We start from the raw sequence: 26,543 nt of genomic DNA, 5'->3' as shown, positions 1-26,543 counted from the left end.
TTTTATATCATGAGCTCTGTGTGTGTGTGAGACCCTTTCCAAAATCCAGACATCTAAGTGTACATGTATGATGAGTGATGATTTTTCTGCACAGCCTCGTCCCACCTCTAGCAGCTGTTACTTTCTCAGATGCTTTGTAATATTTATTTATACTTATTAATACTCAGAATACTCCTTTCTATAGAGAAAACAAACAGAAATGACTCAAGGGTGCATCCTTAACTGGTTCCTCTGGGTGACTGAACTGTACCTTTGACAGGTCTCTGATGTACAGAATGTCATTTTTGCTGCTGCTGTAAATCCTCTGTCTCTCCTGAGCCACGTCATCATCTTCATCCTGTACAGGAGCCTGGCTGTAATCAGACAACCTGCAGAGACCAGGACACACCTTCATCATACACAAGTGCAAAGACATGGAGGGGTTCTCTTCAGAGACAAAGTCTATAGTCCAAATTTATCCTCACCAGTGATGGAAGAAGAACCTGTACTGAATAAGAATGTTGAAGATGAAGTAGAGCAGACCCTCCACTGCCATACAGACCAGGTATTTCCCCACAAAATCCCACCGGAATGGGTCCATGCTGTACTCCTCACCTTCAAACAGGAGCAAATGCAGGCAGAGATATGAAAATCATCACATCACAGGACTGACCAGCCACTAACTGACCGACATCTTACACAAACACTTTTAATCACTCTCTCTTATTTCTCACAATTTATTGTCTTTTCTTCTGGTAAAGCTATGCCTTCTCTCATAAACCAAGGCTCTTGTTTTAATAAAAGACATTTCCATTTCCACTGTTCCATTTGCCATCAAATGTGACAGAGCACTAGCACCAAACAGAGAAACCCTAACCTCGAGCAAAATGAAGTACACAGGCTTTACACTGACCTCTGATGGAGGACAGACCTTAGACAGGTCATGGTTCTTCAGTATGAACATGTATAATGTTAGCAAGAATATAAACTGCCTATTAAACATTCAAATTCACTAGAACTCACATAGTCAGGCAATCAAAATATTCAAACGACTCATTCTGAGATGCTAAAATCAAATGAAATATTGAGCTCAGGCCAATATCTGTAAATCCACCTCTAATTATTATCTTATAATTTCAGATGACTGTCTGAAATTTTTTGTCTTAGTTTAATTATAGTTTTAAATTTTTGCACTGAAGTTTTTGAAGATGATAAACTGACCAAATCTGGCATAGACATCGGTCACTGCCTGATTCATGGCCAGGTCAATGAGGCCTCGTCCCAAACAGAAATGAGGAAAAATCAGCAGAGCTTTCTTCAGACCCTCGTTAAACACCAGCAGAGACTACACCCAGGGAACAAACAAACAAACAAACAAAACAGTTTTTTTTATACATTTAGAAAATGTACCTTTGTAAAATATTTACAGCAGAATATTTTTTGCTTTGATCGGATTGTGTGTTTATCTTTATGGTTTAAGGAATGCTGTTTGATTTAATTCAGTTTAGGTACACTGTGGATAATACACTGTGGAAAATTCAGATAAAGACACTGTATGCCGCAATTCAGTTAATCGGATTCAGATTCAGACACAGATTTAGTCCATTAAATTCAGATTCAGATTCAGATTCAGACTCTAACACCACATGTGGGGACTTTACAAAAACAAGACGAACACAGATTCTATTGTTGCTGTTATAGCCAAATGCCTGGTAACAGGAGTTTGCGCTTATCTGTGTCCTCTTTCCCCGGGGGTGGTGTTTCAGTTGGAATCTGAAATGATAATATAAATGTTTACAATCTCAGAATAAGTATCAGGGAACAGTGTCTGTACCCTGTTGTTCTCGAAGAGTTCCAGGATGAAGGTGATGGCGCTGCTGTTGATGCCAATGAACAGGTTGATGCAGGACAGAGAGACGTACGCTGTGCTGGGGACACTAAATATGTAGGACATGGGGTACATCATGGGAGTTACTGACCACCTGCCACACACACACACACACACACACGTTAATACACATATCCTAGCCATGTTCTAGGATACCAGGGCACCTGGTAGAACAAGAGAATTTTTGTACAGGAGGGTGTTTTTTTGACCACAACTATGTCGTCCACTGACTAAATATCAGGTGCATCTCAACTTGGGCACATTCACCTACAACAGTGCCTTTGAAGACTCTGAGAATTTACCCAGGAAAGGAGTCCCATTCTATTGGTGTTAAAAGAAGGCATGACACCATGAAGGAATCCCTGGAAAGGCTTCTCCCTTGGAATATAGCTGAAAGGAATCAAGAGGGGAATATATCCAAGTTCCAAGAAGATATTAAGAAAAAACTTTGTGGCTTTCAAAGGATAAGTCGAGAGGAAGGGATGAAGGAGGATTAATTCTTTTTTCTTTATTTTCCCTCTACGTTTTGGGTTATAGCTCAAGCCTTACCCAGAAGTGGACTGTTAAGGTCTAACTGTAAGTGATGCTACAGAGATACAGTCTACATGGTGAACTATTAACCTTTTTCTTGTTTGAAAAAAATTAAATATGTTTTATAGTTATTAATGGCCAGTACCAATATGTAACTTCCACCACTATTTTTAGTAAGGATGGTTAACACACTATTATTTTATTTTATTTTTTATGTTTTGCTTATTTTCTCGAACTTGCTAATGAGGGGTCCCACTATGTGGCTCATTCCCCTCAGATCTGGAGGAGTAGGTGAATCCTTCTGTTTGGAAGCCCAGTATATATATATATATATATATATATATATGTTTTTTTTTTTTTTTTTTTTTTTTTTTTTTTTTAATTGTATAATAGTTGTAAGGGCGGCATATTGGCACAGCAGGTAGTGTCGCACTCACACAGCTCCAGGGGCCTGGAGGTTTTGGGTTCGATTCCCACTCCGGGTGACTATCTGTGAGGAGTTGGTGTGTGCTCCCCGTGTCTGCGTGGGTTTCCTCCGGGTGCTCCAGTTTCCTCCCACAGTCCAAAAAAATACATTGTTAGGTGGATTGGCTCAAAAGTGTCCATAGGTGTGAATGTGTGAGTGTGTGTCTGTTTTGCCCTGTGAAGGACTGGCGCCCCCTCCAGGGTGTATTCCCGCCTTGCGCCCAATGATTCCAGGTAGGCTCTTGACCCACCGTGACCCTGAATTGGATAAGCGGTTACAGATAATGAATGAATGAATAAATAATAGTTGTAGAAGTGTATCCATTTTTATTTGTCAGTGTTGCATGAGGTCTGTTGATCGACAAGTGCAGGTACAGGATTTTTTTGTTTGTTTTTTGAAGAAGAAAGATGTCTTTACAATATTATAATATTATATATTTTGCTAGTATGCGCCACGCCCTATAGTTTGGAAAGGGGAAGGCAAACTCAGAGGAATTTGGGATGGAGTTCGGAACAGTTTTGAGCGTGTGTAGAACCAGGCCCCAAAATGTATCGAGAAGCGATACATTGGTGAGCTTCGAAAAGATCACGGATATGGGTGCGTATGTATAAATTATATGCTTGAGAGGTCCATCGGCTGAGTGTCTGGATGGTATGATCTGAAAGTAATCTTGATGGTAAGCGATAGAGGCAGCACTGATCCTGAAAAAGTAAGCGGAAAAATGTGATGGATTAAAATTACTAAGTGAAAGGATTCAATGTAAATGGGATTGAAACCAGTGGCGAGTGGTAACCAAACCTGATTCAGTTGCGAATAATGGATCGAATTGGGAGGCACCTTGAGATAATCTAGGTGCTTCATATGGGCTCATAGGGGACGGGAGTTTAAAAAGAAATATTTGAGAATAATTGTGAAATTGATCTGTTTTACTGTGTTTACTTTGTGTTTAGATTGAGGATGAGTAGGTCAGATAAACAAGGGTGGAGAGAGCTATAGTGGACAGAAGACAGGGTTATGAATTCAGAGCAACGGAGAAGACCAAAAAAGCTAAAAGGAACATGGCTTTGAGAGTGGCATCGGTAGTTGGTGATATGTAACCGGATTGCAGAGTAGCTAGGGAGCTGTAAAGTATGTGAGAAGGCATGTGTTGATGTAGATGATGAGGTTTAGTCCTTCTTATTCCTTCAGGAAGCAAAGCGACTTGGTGGTGATTAGTAAACGGATGGGGAGAGCCATAAATCAGTTTAAAAAAGAGGTTGCAGCTCCTAGACTTTTAATATTGATGAACGGATAGAATATTGAGAGTTAGTGAAGGAGAGGAATGCTGTGAAAAAGTGGATATCAGAAGAAGGGAACAATATGTGTGTGTGATGGAAGCACCGAAAGCATTGCCATCCCATCCAGTAGGTAGACAAGATGTTTGGTGCCAGAGATTATATGATTAAATCCTGAGATCTTAGAGTCAGTTTGCTGCATCTGTGGGAAGATGGAAGATGAGGTCTGAAAATAGTTGAACCGGAGTAGGATGTAGGTCGGACGGTGGAGCCAATAGTTTGAACTTCTGAAACTGGAAATGAGACATAGAGTCAGCAATAGGATTAATGTGACCGGAAATGTGAACTGGTTTTAACAGAAATTGATATACAACTGAGTGCCAAGTAAAGCTGCGAATGAATGGCATGAGACTGAGTGAACTGGAATGGGAATGTGAATGACTGATTCGTTATCTGAATGGAGAAGAATGACTCAGCCAGTCCAGTCATGTCTCCAAAGAACTGCAGCAATGACAGCAAGGAAGAGTTTGCGGAGTGGAATGGAGTCACCGGAATGACTAGAAATGTGAAATGACTAGAACAAGCGAGAACTCACTCTAACTCACACTCTCGCACTCTCAGAACAGAACAGGAGAAGAACAGAAAGAAAATGTAGGAAGGGTAGTCAATTAAGGGAGAGACCCAGCTCTCTCTAGAGGTATCCAGCTCTCTGCGGGCGTCTCTCAGGCATCAGACTCTCTTATGGCTATCTCTGAAACAGTGTGGGGCCCCTCAAGCAGGGTCCAGATAGAACAAATCCAGAACTTCCAACCAGAAGTTTTGTTTTAATTTTACTTCTAGTAGAAAGACTATAATTAAAAGAATTATAGCCTATTCCAGCAAAAGCTCAATGCCATGCCCAGAGCATTGAAGGAGGCCACACGCAACCTCAGAATGACCTTCTGAGCAAAGGCTCAGGAGAGACCTGCATAGATGTGTCTCTCACCAGGAAGCAGATCAGCGATGACGGAGAATTCCCACAGAGACCTTCAGAACGCCACCACCTCCAACAGAGTAGTCGCCGTGTCTCTGGCGAGCTGCAGTGCTACGAGGCCTGTGTCTGCAGTGCTCCAGGAAGCCCGCGCTGGAAAGCACCATGCATCAGTGACATACTCCCAGCTATCTCCAGTTCATCTCCACGGATACGTGAGGTCACATGGTTTCATTTCTTTCATGACAGGAGATTGGTGCTGAACGCTTTGCTGGGATAAACTATAGCTTTTTAGAAGTTAGGGTAAATATCATAGAGAAATTCCATCATATATTAATCTCCCTGCTCCCTCATGTATCGCTGTAATCCATTTCATTTTATGAATGTATAATCAATATTCATTATTTGATATTACATTTATGATTTTGATATTACAAACCTTGGTTATTTGTTTGTGTGCACATCTTTCTTGTACGAAATTGTTATTTTAGTTCAAATTCAATTTCGGAGCCAAGAACCTACAGCAGGTTAATTATAATTCATTAATAATAATTAATTCTAGCTAATTCTGCTATATAATATGTCATGTCCAAGCTAAAATTGGACAGGTAAAGACACTACATATTTTTTAATGGCTCCCAAACACGGAGCTTAATAAAATGAATTAAATAATTAATTATTAATCAAATAATAATTATCATTGACTCCACTATGTAGTGTTTTTGCCACCGCAATGTGGGGCATAATTATTTCACTACATATATTTAATGGCGCCCAACAAGAGGCATAATTATTTCACTACATATATATAATGGCCCCCAACTAAGGGGCTCTGGACATAATCATGATCAGAAGTTATGATTCCTGTGCAGGAAAATCGCACACCAATAAGTTAAGCATAAGCCTTGTGCTTCAGTGATAAGAGTGTGTAAGCAACACTGGCCTCACAACTGCTTTATACCTTCCTCCCCTCTAATTAATTCTTAACTAGGACCTGCTCCTAAGTTAAGCCTTGAATGTGAGCGATTTCACTGTTGTTTTGATTTAATGAGTAGTGTGAACACGCTTTTCATTTGTGAAATTATTAGGCTGCTGGCATGCACCTAATTTTGAAGTAATACTGTGGGTTTATCAGCTGTGCTGTGCCACTGTTTAATCGTATGTATTAAAGTAAAGGTTAAAGTAATCACTGCACGCGAATCTCTGTGTATGTGTATGTTCTGAATTTTGATTTTGATCAGCAAATGTTGTACCTCTGAGATACGGCTTGTCAGAATATGTTCATAAATACAGGAATTGTTTGTGAGCAACACTGATTCAACCCCTGAGTAGTGAGACCGTGAATCCCAGCTCATAATTGCACACAAAATCTTGTGCCTTGAATCTGTAAAACAACGTAAATAGTGAACTCGCTCTAAAGCGGCCCAAAAAAAGAACGTCCCTGTTCTTTAAAACTGGCAATGGTGTGTGTTGCTCCTTCAGTGTCTGAACTTTAAGTGGTTCCATTTAAGCCAAACCAGTCAGACTACCTTGGGAGGAGGGGTTAAGTTAAGTAAATAAAGTGTCACCACTGACCCAGCCCTGGAAACAAATAAAACTGACTTGCACTACTGCATTTAAAGTTTCTCTGGTGCATCCTTGTGTATGACTTGTGTAAGTGCAAGTTGATTAAAAGCAGTTGTTTTTCATATGGCACACTAAATTGGCATGTAAATTGTAAGTTATTTTTGATGTACTGCTTCTGTCCTTTACTCAGTCTTCCATAAGTGGAAGTAGCCAATTACTGATTATAAAATCCATATTGGTTGAGGTGAAATAAAATAAAACTGCCTATCTAATTAAACATTAATTAGTATCTAATCTGGCGCACAACCCAGTCACAAAACATCAGTGGTAAGACTGATGTGTATTTGTAATTAGCAAACTCAACAGAAGCCACAGTATCAGAATATATAGCCATGATCCACGGCGCTGAGCCCTCTCACATGGCAAATTTGATGTCGCAGTTAATGGCCCTACATTTAATGGATGAACCTACAGGCGAGGCCTTAAGAAAGTTACCCAGCCAAATGGCTACACTAGCATTAGAAAAACTTAAACACAGTCTCCGGGACATAGAATTAGATGGAATGTAAACACAAATTATGAGCCCCAAAATGGAGAACATGAGAAATGCTCGCAAAGAGCCTAATCAGTTAATGACACTGCAAGCAAAAACAACAGCAGAACTTTTTGCTGTCAAAGATGAACTCAAATTGTCTCAGCACCTGCAGTCAGAGACAGAAAGCAAGCTAGACTTTGCTAAAGCAGAGTTAGAGGAGGTACACTCACAGCTATTTAGCAACCAACAGAGAACTACTGACATTAATAGGGAGCTGCAGAATCCAATGTCCAAAGGTATTCCTGAGTCACCTTTCCCAGCACCAACAGCACCTAAACCAGCTCCACCACTTGAGGTTAACAAAGTCCTCCCAAACTTTTCCATCTCTGTTTTTAAATAAAATAACATACTTAATCTCCTCACATGCATGTGACTCTGTGTAATTAATTCTCAACAACTTCAACAAACACCTCAATCCAACATAGTATAAAGATTAGTAAACACTCAACAACAAAGAACAAAGGTAATTAGAAAATCCACCTGCTTTGATTCCTTTGGTTTATGTGGGAAATATAACAAAGAACATGAAACTTAAGGCTGGCTATCACAAAAAAAATGGTAAACCAAAGAAGTAAATTCTCAACTAAAGGGGCATCCAAAAGAGTAAAACAGGAAGAAGGTAAGTACATTTCCTTGGATCAGAACTTATATATATATATATATATATATATATTTTTTTTTTTTTTTTAAGTTATATATATATCATCATCATCATCATCATCATAATCATCTAAAAGAGTGATTACTGACCCATATAAAGACAGCAGAGCCACCAGAGCTGGGAGATTCATGGGGGATGTGTAGCACTTTTTGTCGAAGCCAATGAAGATCCCCACCACCAGGGTTGTGCTGATGGAATAATTCAGCTGCAGAGAGGGGACAGGAGGAGCAAAAAGTAAAAAAGCAAACAATTTGAAAAAACAGTCAACACTGATACCAACACAATGCAACACCCAGCAACTCAGATGCCACAACATGTCCAGGACACAGGACATGGGACATGGGACACGGGATGTGCTGCCCCATTTAAGGTGGAACAGACAGTTCTGTTGGGAAGCTTAGGAGACCGTATATATTTGCTATAATTTTTTTTTTTATTGTTAGCTTTTTTTTCATTGTTGTTGTTATTTCAGCCAAATTTCATTTCATTAAAGAATTCAAATTTTTTGCCTCACCATTATTTCCCACTAAAGCAGACCACTGCAGTGGTCCTCAGCTGTGGGCTCCAGTCTGAGTCCCGACCTAAGAGCAACTGATTACAGATTAAAAATCAAAATATCATAACATGCCTAAATATTCCATTTATTTTTGCGCTTGTCCAATACAGCGCTCATACAACAGTTTCCATGACCACATTAACATCACTCAGCAGGTCAAAACCTGCTCAGTAAACCCACACAGCTTAACATCAAGTTAAGAGAAGTGGACAGTGGTGACCATTCTTTCTAGGACTTGAGGACTTGACCGCCTGGACCTTCAGCTCTGTGGAGATCTCCCCAGGTCACCCCAGACATCAGAGGAAAACACTGAGAATTCAGGGGACTGGAGCAAAATCTTTACTGCAATGATGATAGTGCAGGTCGCTAACCATGTCCCAGAAGAAGTTGGTGAGCCAGTAGACCAGGGGACTGACACCGCTGACAAACTGTAGGTGTTTAGCCTTGTTTACACGCTCCTGAATGAGGTAAAGGACAAAGCTTGCAGGGATGAATGACATGGCGAAGATGACACAGATCGCCACCACTGCGTCCACAGATGTGGTCAAACTGCAAAGACACGGGAGGTCAGGGGTTAAAACGGTAAATGCTACTTCAGTCTAAATGAAATTTCTACAAACTAGATTAAAAAATATTGTTTAGTTTTTAAAGCAAGGCTCCTCACTGTCTCTCACGTTTAGCAGCATGAAGGTTCTTTAACAGAGGGTGACGGGACCAGGAAATAATTCATAATTTTCTCTCTCTCTCTCTCTCATTTTCTCTCTCTCTCTCTCTCTCTCTCATCATGTTGGGGATGTAACTTACACAGTGACCTCGGACAACTGCTCCTTGGTGAGGTTAAGTGGGTGGTTGATGGTGGTAATGCCGTACTCTGCTGGATTCACATAATGAGGGAGATTTGCTCGGAGGATGGCATTATTCGCTATATTCATGAATGCCACCATCGCGTGCCAGCCTTTGTTATTATACCATACCTGAAATAAAAAAAATACAGAATAAAACCCATATTATTATTACTATTATTACACCACACCTAAAAAAGACATAAACAAATACAAAATACAAGCTTTTAATTTTACACCATACCTGAAATTTTAAATATTAATTTTATTAACAATAAATACAGTATAAAAAAATAAGCCAGCTGGAAAAGATGGGTTTTAAGGCTAGCCTTAAACATGGCTTTGGACGAACAAGCACGTAACTTGAAAGGGAGACTGTTCCACAGCTTTGGGCCAGGCCCTATCAACAACAGAACGCAGCTTTGAGAGCAGAATTTTAAATGAATGTGAATCAAGTGTGGAGAGTGCATACTGGAGAGTGTAACTGAGGGAGATCACCTAGGTAAGAGGGAGCAAGGCCATGCAAAGATTTGAACACCAGCACAATTAGCATGTACTGTACACAATACTGTACTATGAGCCAATGAAGATGTTTCAGAGTTGGACTAATATGCGCCCAGGATCTGGTATGGGTCAGAAACCTTGCAGTATTGCACTTACTGGAGTCTGTTCAACAATCGAGCTGAGAGTCCATACAATACAGCATTGCAGTAGCCAATTCTAGATGTTACAAATGCATGAACAATGGTTCAAGAAGTTCACCTTCATCCATGTCCTCACATCAGCTAAAAAATTTATCAGAACCGAGGGTGGTAGACTGAGTGATGGTTTAGTGTATATATAAATTTGCACATCATCAGCAAAACAGTGAAACTGCAATCCATGCTGCCTAATAATGTCAACAAGAGGAAACATGTACAGTATAAAAAGCAGTGGACCAAGGACTGAAACCTGAGGGACACCATATGACAGAGGGCATGAGTCAGATCTAAAACCTCCAATAGAAACAAGCTTCTGCTTGTCTGCAAGGTAAGACTGGAAGCAAGCAAGAGCAGTTTCAGTTATGCCAATCAATTTACAAAGTCGAGGTAGTAATGGACTATGGCATACTGTGTCAAAAGCTGCTGTAAGGTTTAATAAGACAAGTAAATTTCACAACCCCTTATCAGCTGATATTAAAAGATAATTCAATTTTAAAATACCTTGATATTGTACTCGCTCTCCATGTAGCGAAGGAATGGTCCGAGCTCTTTGGCAGCGAGTCGGCATCGAGGTCCCTGCAATGGGAAATAAAAACTAACTGCTCTGTCATCCCTGAAGGAATCTGTTCATGCTCCAGAGGGTGGGTCCCCAACACCAGGGCATTCAGAACTGTAATTGTCATGTCTGATTCCAATTGGAGATGGTTTTACTTGTTTTTAACTTTGCTGCTTTATAGCAAGTCAAAATATCTGCTGGGGGAATTAGACATTTTCTCTAAAGAACAAATAAATTCAACACGTCAACTTCAATACTTTCAACAAGTAAACACATCCAGAAACAGGTGATGGATGTTATAAGACTCTCACAGCAACCTCAGAGTGAGAGACATTACAGAAATATAAGAAAACATATAGAGTAAACATATAAATGTACCGCAGTGATATTCATCATCTGTCCAAGCTGAGAGAACACTCTCTGGATTTCTTTAGGGTCCACATCCAGGACAGGGAGCTGTCCCCCCACAGAGAGACCACCATACCTGAGAATCAGATATCTATAATTTTATATCTATAACATTTAAACCCCATAAAACACCATTAAACATCTTCAGAATTGAATTCTCTTCTCCATAAACCCGCGCTCTGTGAGGTTGAAGGAAGGTCCATACCTTTGTTCATTGACCCAGTACTTGCTCTTCAGGCTGGAAACAAACAAAGGGCAAGTTTGTCTCTGAGAAAGTGAACAAGTTTAAAAACAAAATCAGTGAAAGTTGGTGAGGTCAGACCTGGTCCTGATGAGACTGGGGTAAGTTTTCACCAAATAATCTGAGATGTTTCTGTGCGTGAGATCCAACAACGTGTCACCCGTCGCCTCCTTCCTCTGAGAGACACGGAAACACAACATCAGGGTTTTTAAACTACACCACCCCTACACACTGACTCTGAGTCTGTATCTGACACTGTGTCTGACTCTGATTCGGATTTTTTATTCTGAATGTCTCTGTCTCCGTTTCTGACTCTGATTCTGAAGGCCTCAAACTGGTTACTGTGCTCACTGTAAACAAAATGAATTACAAGTCAGAGCAGCCAGCAGTGAAAATGGTCACGTTTTCAAACATCTTGAAAAGTGTCCTGATAATTATGGCCAGTTCTGACCTGGCGGGGGGGCAGCCCTCCGGCTCCGATTGGACACACAGGGAGCATGATGAGTTTTTTCTCAGTGCTGCACAAACAGGAAGGGGAGGGGTTTGTCTCCGTCCACTCTGGGCTCTGTAAGATGTTCTTGACCACAGGAGAAACCTCAGGATCCTCCCAGTCTGATGTCTGGTTGCTACATGGAAAATCCCTGTACACACATGTAAATGCAAGAGTTAAACCAGGAGGAGAATACTTAGAACCTTCTCAATCACACATCCTCACCGAGTCAGGTTCTTGATATTTCCTAAATGCTCTATGAAACAGTGGAACATTGTGGTGGTTAAGGAGCCCACCCCGAACCAGACAACACATGCTGTGCTCCTGTATTTATCAATGTAGTCTTTCAAACCGGCCCCTGTGAGGTGCCAAAATACGCCACATGTGGCAGTCTAGCTGCGTCTATACAGAAACAGTACAGAATTCAGTTCTGCTGAATGTACAAACACAGCCAGTAAGCGTGTCAACAAATAGCTGTATTTTAAAATGTAGCAGCTGCATTGAGGGCAAACCCTGACCCTATACATATAAAAAGGCCTAAAACCTGATGTTGCAACAAGTCAGGTTTTTACTGTTGGAACCTGTTGGAAAGCTATACTTAAAATTATTCTACATCATGTTTATTTAAGCAATATACAAATAATACAGGCTTCTGTTGTAGTACGATGAATTGGGTTTAATTTTTCTTACAAAATCTTTTACTTTTGGGACTTTGATCTTCAGTTATTTCAAAAAGACCTTCCAGTGTACACAAGACTCTGTTTCAATCCCCGAGATGCCTAAAGGTCTGAATATGGGGTAATACAAACTTCACTCCAGGATCTATTTTTTCTACAGGGAGCAAGACAAATCAGAGACACAACCTTTATGTCCTCTGAGACTGCGTACTCAAAGACCCTTAAGACTAAATAATCAAAACTTCCTTAATTCCCATTGATATAAAAGCATTAACAAAGCAGGTTTCACATATTCACAAGATATACAATGTTGTAAAAACAATTCCAGAATTGAGAGACACAAACAGAATAATTGGACTTCCAATTTGGCAGTTCAGCACTGCAGAAATAAAGTAAGAAAAAACTACTTCAAATAAGTTTAAAGCCAGTGCCTCAATGTAATAGAAATTCCAGCCAAAGTTTTATTTCTATGTTTACATTAGCAAATTAGGAAGCTGTTAGCTTGTAACAGCCATTACCAACACTCGACACCACGCCCTGGCATTAAAGAACCCTCTGACCTCTGAGCGCTGGAAGTTGTGGAACAAGAGCTTAAGGCCCCAGCCTGCTGCCTAGGACATATATGGCCATGGTTTGCCAAAGTATGCAGATCCAGCGATGGAGAAAGCCACAGGATCCTGCAGAATGGTCACTCGAATATGGCTGTGCCTCTGACCAGTGCCAGAGGAAGAAGAGGCCATAGGCTGATTACCACTGCAACAAAAATGGCTTCTGAAAGCTCTGTGCATCTAGTAACTCCTCTACTTACCATCTCATTGCTACCCCAGGGAAAGCGTAATGCCATGTTGGTCATGTCATAACTCAGAGGTTGGTGAGTGAGAAACTCTCACTTATTAATTAGATTCATAATAAAATAATTAATAAAAATTAATTACAACTAATCCCACAATACTGTAGATGGTGAAATCACAGGAAAATTTAGAGAAAACAGAAAAACAAAGTAATGACAAATAACAAGCATAGTGAAATTGTTCCAAAGACACTTCTGGCAAGGAATCATGATTAAACGTAGAAGCGTGGATCAGCAGTCAAATGACCACATCATCTTTACACAAGGAAACTGTAACTGACATATGAAGATCACTAGATGGCGGTCTTTCATGTATCATTGAGTTCCTCTTAGATACTTGGGGATCATTTCAGACCTTCCCTTCCTTTATTCAGCATAATATTCTGAATTATGACAGATTGACTGATTCCTGATTTGGATATTTTAATTGTTGTGACACATCAAGTTATGGAGTAAAAGCTGTACATAGACTTGATTCATATTAAATATAACAACAAAAATAGATTTCAATATTATAAAATAAATAAAAAGTGTTTACTGTAGCCTATTCTAAATATTGGGCTTTAAAGACAGTTTTTTCATATTAAAAGTTATTAATATTTAATATATAATAAAAATATTCAGTCAGATAACTATAATCCTGGGTAACAGTTTACATTAAGGGTACCTTAATTAACGCTTCTTAATTATCAATAATTAATGATTAATTGTGGCTTTCCCTAACCATGTAATAAGGTTTATTACTGTCTTAGGTATCATGAAATATGTACCCTTATTGTAAATAATTTATATAAGCGTGTTTTATTGATTACAAACACGTTGGTAGGTCTATTTGCTATTTAAATGGTTTAAAGGTGCCCCACCTGCTGCAGACACACAGTAAAACACAGAGTGTCAGCAGGAGTCACAAAATCATGGCATTAGACCATGAACATTCCTAAAAAACAGATGTTTAGACTGAATGATGACAACATGAATATATTTACAGTAAGACTGAGTCCTTCATGCAGCGCGTCCCCATCCCAGGCTCCCTCAGCAGTGTCTGGACAAAGTGCTGCATCTTCGGATGCCTCGGCTGCTCGTTACTGCAAAACACACATGGCTCAGAGACAGACATCTCTCAGTGTGAGGAACTTTCCAGGCTCTGTCAGTGATGTTGTGTTTACCTAATGAAGGTGAACTGTGGTCCATACATCCAAGGGCTGAGGGGGAGACTGGGGTACTCTCCAAATGGAGGAACGATCAGTGTGAAGACCAGAGCTATCAGCACAAAACTCGCCGGCAGCACAATCTACAAACACACAGAGGGCATTAATCATGAGTGTGTCCTTCTTTGTGATTAAACACAGATACATTCATTGCTTTTCTCTGCTCACACTAGACTCAAGTCATTGCCTCTGAAAATGACACTAAGCACCAGAGATTAGCAGCAGAGATAAAGCATGTACAACTCTGCTCCTACTGTTAATCACCAGACTCAGATAGGTTTTCCCTCTTGATTTTAAAGACTTCCTCATGCGCCAAGCTCATAATTGTATTGGATGGATAATTACACACAAGAAATGGTGTTTTATACCCTCTAGTACTGACATTAATGGGCTATATCCACCCACTTTTTGTAGTCAGTGTTTATGCTTCCTCATTGTCGCCAGACTCTACTGCTGGTCACTTATTCACGCTAACACTAGAGAGCGACAGAGGGACTGGGCACCGGTGAGAGCAAGTGATTTGGCAACAGGTGATGAAAGAAAGGACAACAAATAGAGTTATTATCACACCTACAAGTAACAAACAGGGACACAATGTGTGATATGTTGCCGTTAAAGTAAACATAAGGTCAGAGATACTTTCACCTTGGGTTGTCACTCAAACACACACAGTCATACAGGGACAGACTTAGGTGGACTCAAAGGGACACGGGCGGACTAAGGGGGACTTGGGCAAACTCGGGCAGATTCAGGTGGACTTAGATTTAAATGGACTTGGTGGGACACATACAGACTCAGATGAACACAGTGGGATGCAGTGGGACTTGGAGAGACTCACTGGAACTCAGGCAGACTTGGACAGACTCAGAATGGAATAGGTGGGACTAGAGCCTCTCTTGCGGACTCAGACAAACTCAGGGACAAGAGCGGACTCAGGCAGTCTCAGTTGGACTCAGGCAGACTTAAGTGGACTCAATGGGACTCAGGCAAACTCAAATGAACTCAGTGAGACTCAGACAGACTTGGGTGGACTCAGTGGGACCCAGACAGATTCAGTGGGACTCAGACAAACTCAGGCGGACACGGGCGGACTTAATGGGACTCAGACAAACTCAGGTGGACTAGGTGGAACTCAGATGGACTCAGACAGACTTGTGTGGATTTAATGGGACTTAGGCAAACTCAGGTGGACTCACTGGGACTCGGGTGGACTTAGTGGGACTCAGACGGTCTGAGGGTCTCACCTGGGCAAGGAAGTCTTTGTGGCTACGCGTGGCATGGTGAAACCTCTTCACCATCAAAGCATGGAACTGTTTCAGCACCAAACTGAAACCCTTCACCTGCCTGGACGCTTTCCCTGCGCTGCTGTCCGACTCTTCAGGCTTCCCCAATCCATTCTCCTGCAGACCGTTCCCCTCTGTGGAAACCAAATAAGAAACTTTTCATCACATTCCCACTGTTCCGACAGAGTTCAGACTCTAGTCTCAGCTGTTGCAGCCTCTTTATGGGAGGTTAATCCTGTCAAAATTGAAAGTGAAATGAAACCAATAAAATGAAAATACAAATACCGTTTCTTTTTCCAAATGCGTAAATATCATGACAAAATTAAAAATAAAATTAAATAAGTTGAAATGAAACATATGCAATTTCATTTTTTCACTCAGTCATGTGTCAGAATGACAAAATTAAAATTAAAAAAGCTTTTTGTCGTTTCATTTTCAAAATTATGCTGGTAAGAAAAATTTGAATTTTAATTTTGACAGGATTAACCTCCCATAGCCTTTGAGCTTAGTGCACAGCCCAGAGTTTATTTTACACTGGCCACATTTACAGGCAGCCTGATTAACCAATAATATTTATAAATAAATATAACAATTGCTTAACTGGAATAGTAGTAGTCCATGTACACATCTCAATTGGAATGGTGTAGTCTGAACAAGGCCAATTCTGATTAAATTTTCTATCCAATCGAACGAGGCGGGTAGTCCTTTAAATAATCCATTATTTATTATTTATTATTATTATCCATTATGTAATTTGAGCCCAGATGCTGGAGTATTGTCTTTCTCTTTATGTAATACTTAGCTAAGTGGGGCAATTAATTGATTGGAATATCCAAAGATTCGTGATTTTGGTGACTTTTAACAACCCACACTAAAGAAGGAACAAGTCAAAAGCCTCTACAGCCAACTCACCTTCTGCCATGTCATACAAGACTGCCATGTCATACAGAAATTCTGCAGGTCTGAGTGCGTGTCCCTGTGTGATTAGTCATGACGTCTTCCTCTCAATTACAGTAAAATCCAGTAACGTGTAGACTAAGTGGTACTCTGCGCCTGCAAATCTTACTTGTAGTATGCACATAAACTGCCATTTTTATCAGATTGGTGAGTGTAGTGTACATGAAAACACATCAGTCTGTACCTATAATCTGAATGAATTCAGTCTGCAATCTTTGCATGTAAACAATGCCACTAAGGGTCAGAATCGCTTACTGAGGGAATCCTCTTAAAACAGTCAGTGTCTCTGATTGTCCTCACTTTTAGAGAGCAGGAAGCATTAGTATCCTTTTCTGGATCTGTTTCACATAACATCTACAAAAACTTAACTTGTTTCAAGCATCATTTCCTGAAAAAGCTAAAAGACCTGCATAACCTCTGGACACAGTTCAAATTAAGGAAAAATAATAAACCCCAAAACACACAGACACAGACAAAGTATCATTGCAGTGCTCTCAGAATGTTAGGAGCTGACCTGACTTAACGTGTTTGCTCTGATCAGGGATCTATGTTCTGCAGGGTATAGAGCCTGTCGTGTGTGTGGTCTTTAACCACATTGGGCCTCGTCCATGTAATGAGACCAGAATGACTTTGCTCGTAATTGACTTTTTTTCGTAAATATCCCGATTCATTAAAATGTTCGTGGTCTCAAAATATTTGTAGGTACGAATGAAATTTACACCTGCTCCTGAAAACATGTAAAGTGTGCATAATATCCAAAAGACTTTGAAAGTATCATCTGACCTGACAGAACTTTAAATAAACGTTATTAAAAATGAATGAAAATGCACAAACTACATAAATATATAATAAATGAATAAATAATCAAAAGAAATTTCACAAAACAGTCCTCTTCCTAATACAGCCTGGTATTCAGAGCAACTTCCAGTAACTAAAGGCAAGTTTGCTAAATAATTTTGTTACTCAGTCAGACAGTTTCTTAATATGGATCATTGCAATATAAAAGAGTTTAAAGTCTGTAACCTGTGTTAATAGCTGATATTGCACTGCACAATTTAACAGACAGCTTGACACAGAGAACTGTATCGTCTTTAGAGATGATACAGTGTTTAGGTTTATTAGCTAAGTGATCTCTCGATGTGGTCAGTTTACTCTCGAGATTCATTCTTTTGTATTTGTGGACCATTTTAGAACACTGTAATGTTCCTGAACCTGTGCAGGAACTGTTCATGTTTGGCTGCTTGGACACCGGAGCGTTTAAAACATGAATTCTTTAGCCCACATTCATCCAACCATCATCCCAGGAATTTTAAGCTGTTATACTTGATGCAATGTCACTGGCGCAAGGGTGTGCACGCTAGTGATGTTAGGATCGATACTGAAATATAGATACTGAAATAGCAAAACCTCAGTTACCAGATGTTTATGCTCTAAAATCTATTCTCAAATCAAAATATCGATACTTTTGATACTTCAGTCATTTGGGGTAATGTGTATCATTAAGAGGAACACAGTGGAAAGTAACTAAACTATTGAGATCTTGTCTAAATATGCGGTTGGTGGTAGCTACTTTTTCTTCCGCCTGGGTAAGTGTGTAATGCATAAGCGGAGTGACAGTCAGTCACTCAGTCTGAAGACAGACACAAAAAGCAGAGCATAAGCAGAGTCATTTTTGTGCAGAATTTCAGGTCTGTCTCTCTTCAGTCTCTGATGGAGACCTTCTGTGCTGCAGGCAGGCACTATCCAGATACAGAGGTAGAAAATATGGAGCTTTCAGCGGCGCTAAGCCCTGTTACTGTTGAAGTTGTTCAAACTAATACATTGGGTTATGAAATAAGTAACAAAGTAAATACATGTTTCAATATCTGCATGAGATCAGCTTAGAGTACTAATATGTATATCACTGAGATAATCTCATAAATAAATATATTTGTTTTAAATTTAATGTAGTTTGTGTCCATTTTGAGGAAACAAATGACACACATCGCATGTATCCAGGCAGTCACCAACTACAGGACAACTCCACCATCCTGTGACACTGATGCCTTCCCTCCCTGATGCCCTGAATGACTTCTATGCACAGTTTGGGGCACATAACAACACAATTGTGAGGAAGACCATGCCCAAGCCAGATGAACAGGTGATGTGTCTGTCTTTGGTGGATGTGAGGAAAATTCTGGCCAGACTCAACCCATAGAAAGCTGCAGGACCAGACAACATCCCAAGCAGAGTGCTCAGTAAATGTGTAGACCAGTTGACGGATGTTCTCACGGATCTACAATATCTCCCTGAGCATCTCCACTGTCCCAAGACCACCACCATCATCCCCCTGTCCACAGTGTCCTGCCTCAATGACTACCAACCGGTTGCACTCATTTCCATCATCATGAGCTACTTCGAGAGGCTAGTCTTGAGGAACATCAAAACTCAGCTGCCCCATTCATTGGACCACCTGCAATTTTTCTATCATCCTAACCACTCCACGGGTGATGCCAACACCACTACACTTCATCTCTCTCTCACTCACCTGGAGAAGAAGGATACATACATTAGAATGCTGTTCTTAGAAAGCTAAGCCTGCTGGGCCTCAACACCTTCATCTGTAACTGGATCTTGGACTTTCTGACTGCGAGACCCCAGTCAGTCCGGATTGGGAAAACCATATCCAGCACCATCACACTGAACACTGAGGTCCCCTAGGGCAGTGTTCTGTGTCCTCTGTTGTTAACTCTGCTGACTCATGACTGTCTGGCAAAACACAGTGCAAATCACATTATAAAGTTTGCAGATAATACAACCATGCTGAGCCTCATTAGCAGAGGCAACGAGTCAGCATATAGAGAGGAGGTGCAGGGACTGACAGACTGGCGTAAAGTCAACAACTTTCACCTGAATGTGAGCAAGACCAAGAAAATGGTTGCTAACTTCAGGAGAGCACAAAATAGCTACTCTCCACTCAACATGGACGGGTCATCTGTGGAGATTGTTAAGAGTACGAAGTTCCATGGTGTCCACACAGCAGAGAACCTCACCTAGACACTAAACACCAGCTCTACAGGCAAGAAAACCCAGCAGCATCTCTACTTCCACCACAAGCTGAAGGAAGCCTGTCTCCCTCCACCCATCTTCACCATCTTCTACAGAGGCACCATAGAGAGCATCCTGAGCAGCTGCATCACAGCCTGGTTTGGGAACTGCACTGTCTCTGACTGCAAAACCCTCCAGCGCAGAATGAGTACAGCTGAGAGGATAATCGGAGTCTCACTCCCCTCCATCACAGACATTTACACCACCCTCTCCCTCCACAAAGCAACCAACACTGTGGACGACCCCACCCTCCCCTCAAACTAACTGTCGTCTCTCCTGCTGTCTGGAAGGAGGTACCACAGCATGCGGTCCAACACAGCCTGACTTTGCCTCTTCCCACAAGCCATCAGACTCCTCAACTCCAAAGTCTGAACTGACAAGACTGCTCCACACACACACATTCATAAACACCAACCACTTATCCCAGTTAACATGATAAGCATTCTTGCACTTTACTACTTCCTCACACTGTGACTGTGACCCTGGACTCTTGTCACATACATATCTTGCATGTGTTGCACACTACCTCTTGTACGTTTTTTTTTTAATATTGCACATTACCTCTTGTACACTTAAAAATTGCACATTACCCCTGTACATTGTATAACTTGTATAATTTGCACTTTACTTCCTGTACTCTTACTGTTCTGTGGCTGCTACCAGGAAGACTGCTGTACAGATCTTCCACAGAACAAAATTTACACTTTTTTTCTGTATTGTGTTGCACTGTCTGTCTGTCTACACTAGTACTTGTGTTGCAATTGTGTTTTTGTCTGCACTCATGTTTTGTGTTGCACCATGGTCCCGGAGGAATGTTTTTTCTGTTCACTGTGTACTCTGCATATATAAAGACATTTGAACTTTAAATAAATTAATCTGATGTTTTTTATTCTTTATGAAGCTATGATTTGAAATACACTAATATATATATATATATATATATATTTAGATTTACCAGACACCCCTAATAGCAAGGAGGTGACAGACCACGGCTGGTCCACTGTGGGCAAAGTTGGAGGTCTGCTCATGTTTTGCACAGCATTTTCTGGGTGGGCTACCCATGAATAAACAGAATTTCAGACAAAATGCCACATATTACCACATTTGCATTCACACTTGCATTCGCAATTTTTCATTCATTAGGTTCTTTTGCTATTCTTTATAAATTAGATATAAATAATTGTAAATTATAATAATGTAAATAATTTTAATCAAGCATTATCTCTCATAGTTGTTGGTAGGGGTGTCACAATACTTTGATGACGCCAGAGAAGTGTTTAGAGCTACTGCGGAAAGTACGCTGTGCTATGGTTTTGTTAGCCTGTTGGATGATTAGCTGGATGAAGATTGGGCTGGAACTAGTGCTGCCAACCCTCTCATAAAATATGTAATCCTCCAGTATTTGGACACTAAAAGATGCAATCCGTTATGAACCAATATGGGATGCGTTTTGTTCCATATTTTTGAGGTCACAATGTTGTCAATGTAACTGCACTGCCACAAGGAGAGATGTTAAAGGTTAAACCAATACATTAAAATGCAGAATATCACTATTAATGTTATTTGATTTTATTTTTTATTTGAGCACATTATCTCTTACTGTTCAGATAATAGCTTAAATCTTATTTTCTCAGGTGCCTAAAACTTTTGCACAGAACTTCCCTCATTAGAATTTCCCATAAGTGAGTAAACTTACACATAGAACGAAACTAAAATGTGCAAATCTGAATGCACTTCAATAAAACTGATTTCCGCTCAGATAATTTCTTTTTGCTTTTCTGTGGAGATTTTTAGGGCTTTTTATTTGGAGTGAGATCACTGTTTTTTATGCGAGAGCGCAAAAATGACATTAAATTGAGCGAGTCAGACTCAACGCACAGAATCAAGAAAACCGAGTGAAAACATCAACAGAGAGAGCAGAAAAACAAGCATTGTTCTCGCTTCCTGTAGCTCCGCGCTAGCTTCACTGTTTTCAGTGCACATACACTTACACAGGACACCTACACTAACTCTGTCCTGAAACACATCAACAACTGTGTGGACAGACATCACAAAAGACAATAATAACATTCCCTAATCAGAAGCCCTGGATGAACAGAGAGGTTCGCACTCTGCTCAAAGCCAGAGATGCTGCCTTCAGATCAGGAGAGCGGGAAGCATACAGCTTGGCCAGAGCTAACCTGAGGAGAGGAATAGCTATAGCCAAGCACTGCTACAAACGCCGGATTGAGGAGCACTTTACCTCCTCTGACCCTTGGCGTATGTGGCAGGGAATTCACACCCTGACTGACTATAAACCAGCCAACTCTGTTCCATCTACCAACAGTGCTTCACTCCCTGATGAGCTGAACAACTTCTACGCTCGGTTCGACCAGGGCAACGAGATATCTTCAATAAACGATCCTCCACCAGACGACAACCCACTTGTACTTTCCACTTCGGACGTCAGTCGCATGCTGAGCAGAGTGAATGCATGAAAAGCAGCTGGCCCTGATGGCGTACCTGGCCGTGTGCTAAGAGCTTGTGCTGTGGAACTTGCGGGTGTCTTCCCTCACATTTTTAATGTTTCGCTTGCCCAGGCAGCTGTACCATCCATCTTTAAGTCTGCCACCATTGTGCCTGTGCCTAAGCACTCTACTGCTTCAGAGTTAAATGACTTTCGACCTGTTGCACTCACCCCAATAATTTCCAAGTGCTTTGAAAGACTAGTTCTTTCCCACTTGAAATCCTGCCTGCCTGCTACGCTGGACCCACACCAGTTTGCCTATCGTAGCAACAGACCCACCGAGGACGCTATCTCAACAGCACTACACACTGCACTAACCCACCTGGACTGTCAGAACTCATATGTGAGAATGCTGTTCATCGATTTTAGTTCTGCATTCAACACAGTGATTCCGTCTATGCTGATATCCAAACTCAACCAACTGGATATCAGCACATCACTCTGCCACTGGATTTTAGACTTCCTGTCTAACAGACCCCAATCTGTTAGATTAGGCAGCCTTCATTCATCAACCATCACCTTGAACACTGGCGTTCCACAAGGTTGTGTTCTGAGCCCGATTCTGTACTCTCTTCACCCATGACTGTGTACCTGCCTATGGTTCAAACACCATAGTCAAATTCGCAGATGACACCACGGTGATAGGCTTGATTACAGATAATAATGAAACAGCCTACCGGGATGAAGTACAGCATCTGTCCTTGTGGTGCCACAACAATAACCTGGTACTAAACACGCTCAAAACAATGGAGATCATCATGGACTTCAGATGGACTAGGAACCAAGCTCACGCCCACATTTACATCAATAGAACTGCAGTGGATCAGGTGCCCCGTTTCAAGTTCCTTGGTCTCCACATTTCCAATGATCTCACCTGGTCCTTGAACTCCTCCGTCCTCATCAAAAAGGCGCAGCAGCGCCTCTATTTTCTTCGGAGTCTGAAGAAAGCTCACTTGTGTCCCAGGATACTAGTGAACTTTTACCGCTGTACCATCGAGAGCATACTTACCAACTGCATCTCTGTATGGTACGGCAGTTGCTGTGCTGCAGACCGCAAAGCTCTCCAGCGGGTGGTAAAAACAGCACAGCACATCATAGGCACCGAATTACCTACCATCGAGGGCATCTACCATAAACACTGCCTGGGCATGGCAAGAAACATCGTCAAGGACGTCACCCACCCAAATCATGGACTTTTCAGCCTTTTACCATCTGGCAGATGTTACAGGAGCCTCCGTTCCCGCAGTAACAGGCTTCATAACAGTTTTTTTTTTTCCTGAGGCTGAACACTATGAACACTATTCAGGCACTTTAAACAAACATTGCACAATCATTACATTGCACCTTCTGTAAAGTTGTATTTAATTTATCCTTCAGTACTTAATGCATCACCTACAAAATGTTACTTTGTTTACATGTTTTATATTTCAATATGTATATATGGTTACATTAACAACCATAATCACAATGTCATATCACAACTGCACTTTAATCACAATCCATAATCATAATGTCATTTCACAAAAGCAACTTTATGTAATAATCACAACTGCACTTTATGTAAATTATGTAAATAATGTTATATATTGCACTTATGGTTAGATGCTAACTACATTTCATTGGCCCTTGTACTCTGCACAATGACAATAAAGTTGAATCTAATCTTGAATCTAATCTAAACATCATTTCTCTGTCTCCAGATAGCCGTTGGCAATCGGTCTGTATTGCTTTGACAGAATACATACACGTATACAACCATCCCGTAAAATAGGTTATCGTATCATATTTGGACGCTAAAAGGTGTTCTGTTTTGAACTAATATGGGACTCGTTTTGTTCCGTAGTATTGGAGGTCACACGCAGATTCTCCACGGGTCCTAAACAGAGAATGAGCTTTCCATTGGTCGTGACCATTATTTAGCCAATCAGCAGCCAATGGAGTCACAAACCCTCCAGAGGGTTTGTTTTGCAGCCGCGCTGAGAGCAGCGGGTCAGTGCTCAAAAACTGGGAACTACAGGTCTACTTTTAAATAGAAATAATGTTAGTACTCTGTCCTGGAGAAATTACATTTCATTCTCCCTCAATACATCACAGAAAATTCTTTGAATTAAAGTAATTCTTTATACATTAAAAGCAAATTCAGTATTTTCATACAGATTAACATTAATTAGAGTGTAAGACAAATAGTCCTAAATAAGCAATTCATTATGTGATATTTTGATTGGACATCTGATAATGATGTTAAATGAATCTTTTAGACTCTTAGACGAATACGATTCTTTCACTTGAGACCTTATTGTAATTAATGAACAATTTTATATAATAGTTATTTTAAACTTTTAATACAGTATTTGCAAAATTCATGGACAGATTCTGCTTTGCCATTGTTCAAAAAGGCTTTATGTATGTTTTATCTGATTTACTACAGTCAGAAACTGTTACTATTTAAATTCCTTATTTTGATTTCAAAAAGTTGTCAACCCTTCGCCCATGAGAAGGTGTAGTGAATTTCACTGATGCACTAGTTGAAATAGCATTATGCTAGCAGAGGAAACCTGATTATTGATGAATGTAAAGTAAGCCTGCTGAAAAAGCCAGTTAAAATATTCATGCATTAAACACTGTAGTATTTAGGGCAGACTTAACTGTTGTTTATGTTCTTTAATGACGCTATGACTGTATATTTTACAGATATCTGTGTATAATCAGTTAATAGTTGTTCACAACTTAGTTTGGTTTTTCTACCTGTAGATGGATATTTACAATTGTGTTATATTGTAAAGGCAGCAGCTACTTGTGGCTTTGCTTAATCTGTACATCATCAAAGATGCTTGCTACTATGAGGCAATTACTCCAGACCTATGGAGTCAAAAAAGGGTCAAAAAGATTCTGAGTTTTTTAAAATAATACTCACAAATGTAACGGAATTTGTAACTGAGTTTGAGCAACTACATACACGTAAAATTAAAATCCCCAAATGTCTTCTGTCACGCCTTCGTCCTGTCAGTCTGTTGTCCCCGCCATGTGCTTTATTTGCACATGGCTCTGTTTTGTTTATGTTCTAGTCTCCGCCTTTGTCCCGCCTCCTCGTCTGTCATCTGTTAACCCGTCCTTCTCGTTATCTGTCTCAGGTGCGTCTCGTCAGTGTCTTGTATTTAAGTCCCCTTCCTACACTTCCTGTTTGTTGGTCATTGTTCTATTGTTCCCTGTATCATGTCAAGTCTGTCGTGTTCTCTTGTTCTCTCATTCTTTGTCATGTCAGTCGTGGTATCCAGTCTGTCTCTGTAAGTTCCCACGTTGTCGTTTCATTTCCTGTCGTCTCGTTCTTTAGTCTGTCTGTCCCGTTTTGCCCTGATTTGCTCCTCGTGTCCCGTTTAACCTGTTTGGCTCCCTGTTTGTTTTCATTATGTTTAAGTATCGTTGTTTTGTTTATATTAAATATACTGTGCTTTAGCGAGTGCGTCCGCTTCCCTCAATCCGCCCCTCGACCCTGACAGAATGACCAACCACCAGGACGCAGCTAGCACAGAAAATATGTTCGACAGGGCTGCGATGTGGAGTAGCCGGCTCCGGCAGATACACGCCAGCGTTAATCAACGCCTACAGGAGGAGGCAGCTCGTGAATCGAGTGATTACGCCAGCGCGAGTCGTAAGAGTCGGCGGAAAACGTGCTGGAGTCCCCCCCTCGCTGGGGGATTACCCCCTCAGTTCCGGGGAAATTTTTGGGGGGGCGTTAAGGGTAGGGGCTGTTAGCCTCACCTCCGTAGCTCTGAGGTCTGAGGCTAACAGGGGCGCACCTCGAGGGGATCTAATGGGTGTGCCTGTGAAACCCCCTAAACCCTTTACAGCTCCAGCGCGAGCCCGGCGAGCAGCACGAACTCCTGTCCTTGTAAAAGCGGCTCCAACGGCCGCGCCTGTCTTCATTAACGCGGCGCCTCCAGCCGCCCGTCCTCGAGAGCGTGGCGCGCGCCTCTCCTGTCTTCGTGAGCGCGACGCGTGCCTCTCCTGTCTCCGTGGACGACGGCGCAGATTCCTCTGCCTCCGTGGACGTCGTCGCACGTTTCCCAGTCTCCGTGGACGACGGCGCAGATTCCTCTGCCTCCGTGGACGTCGTCGCACGTTTCCCAGTCTCCGTGGACGACGGCGCAGATTCCTCTGCCTCCGTGGACGTCGTCGCACATTCTCCAGTGTCCGTGGACGACGGCGCAGATTCCTCTGCCTCCGTGGACGTCGTCGCACGTGTAGTGTAGT

At 41.2% G+C, this 26,543-nt stretch overlaps 1 protein-coding gene across 1 annotated transcript in view; it reads right to left on the bottom strand.

Moving 5' to 3' along the window:
- Window positions 1-26,543, bottom strand: part of LOC136678521 (retinal-specific phospholipid-transporting ATPase ABCA4-like) — a 76,345-nt gene that overhangs the window by 7,334 nt on the left and 42,468 nt on the right. Inside the window, exons 12-26 of the mRNA XM_066656568.1 lie at window positions 15,704-15,876; window positions 14,418-14,542; window positions 14,238-14,336; window positions 11,686-11,875; window positions 11,316-11,410; window positions 11,199-11,231; window positions 10,964-11,069; window positions 10,531-10,605; window positions 9,291-9,460; window positions 8,858-9,035; window positions 8,020-8,135; window positions 1,814-1,961; window positions 1,201-1,324; window positions 465-594; window positions 251-368 (exon numbers count right to left, since the gene is read on the bottom strand). Of these exons, the coding sequence (XP_066512665.1) occupies window positions 251-368; window positions 465-594; window positions 1,201-1,324; window positions 1,814-1,961; window positions 8,020-8,135; window positions 8,858-9,035; window positions 9,291-9,460; window positions 10,531-10,605; window positions 10,964-11,069; window positions 11,199-11,231; window positions 11,316-11,410; window positions 11,686-11,875; window positions 14,238-14,336; window positions 14,418-14,542; window positions 15,704-15,876 (1,880 nt within the window). The remainder of the gene's footprint in view (window positions 1-250; window positions 369-464; window positions 595-1,200; window positions 1,325-1,813; window positions 1,962-8,019; window positions 8,136-8,857; window positions 9,036-9,290; window positions 9,461-10,530; window positions 10,606-10,963; window positions 11,070-11,198; window positions 11,232-11,315; window positions 11,411-11,685; window positions 11,876-14,237; window positions 14,337-14,417; window positions 14,543-15,703; window positions 15,877-26,543) is intronic.

The sequence above is a fragment of the Hoplias malabaricus genome, chromosome Y (assembly GCF_029633855.1).
Source record: "Hoplias malabaricus isolate fHopMal1 chromosome Y, fHopMal1.hap1, whole genome shotgun sequence".
Lineage (NCBI taxonomy): Eukaryota > Metazoa > Chordata > Actinopteri > Characiformes > Erythrinidae > Hoplias > Hoplias malabaricus.
Note: the sequence above shows the minus strand (reverse complement) of the source record. Positions and strands in the feature narration are given on the sequence as shown.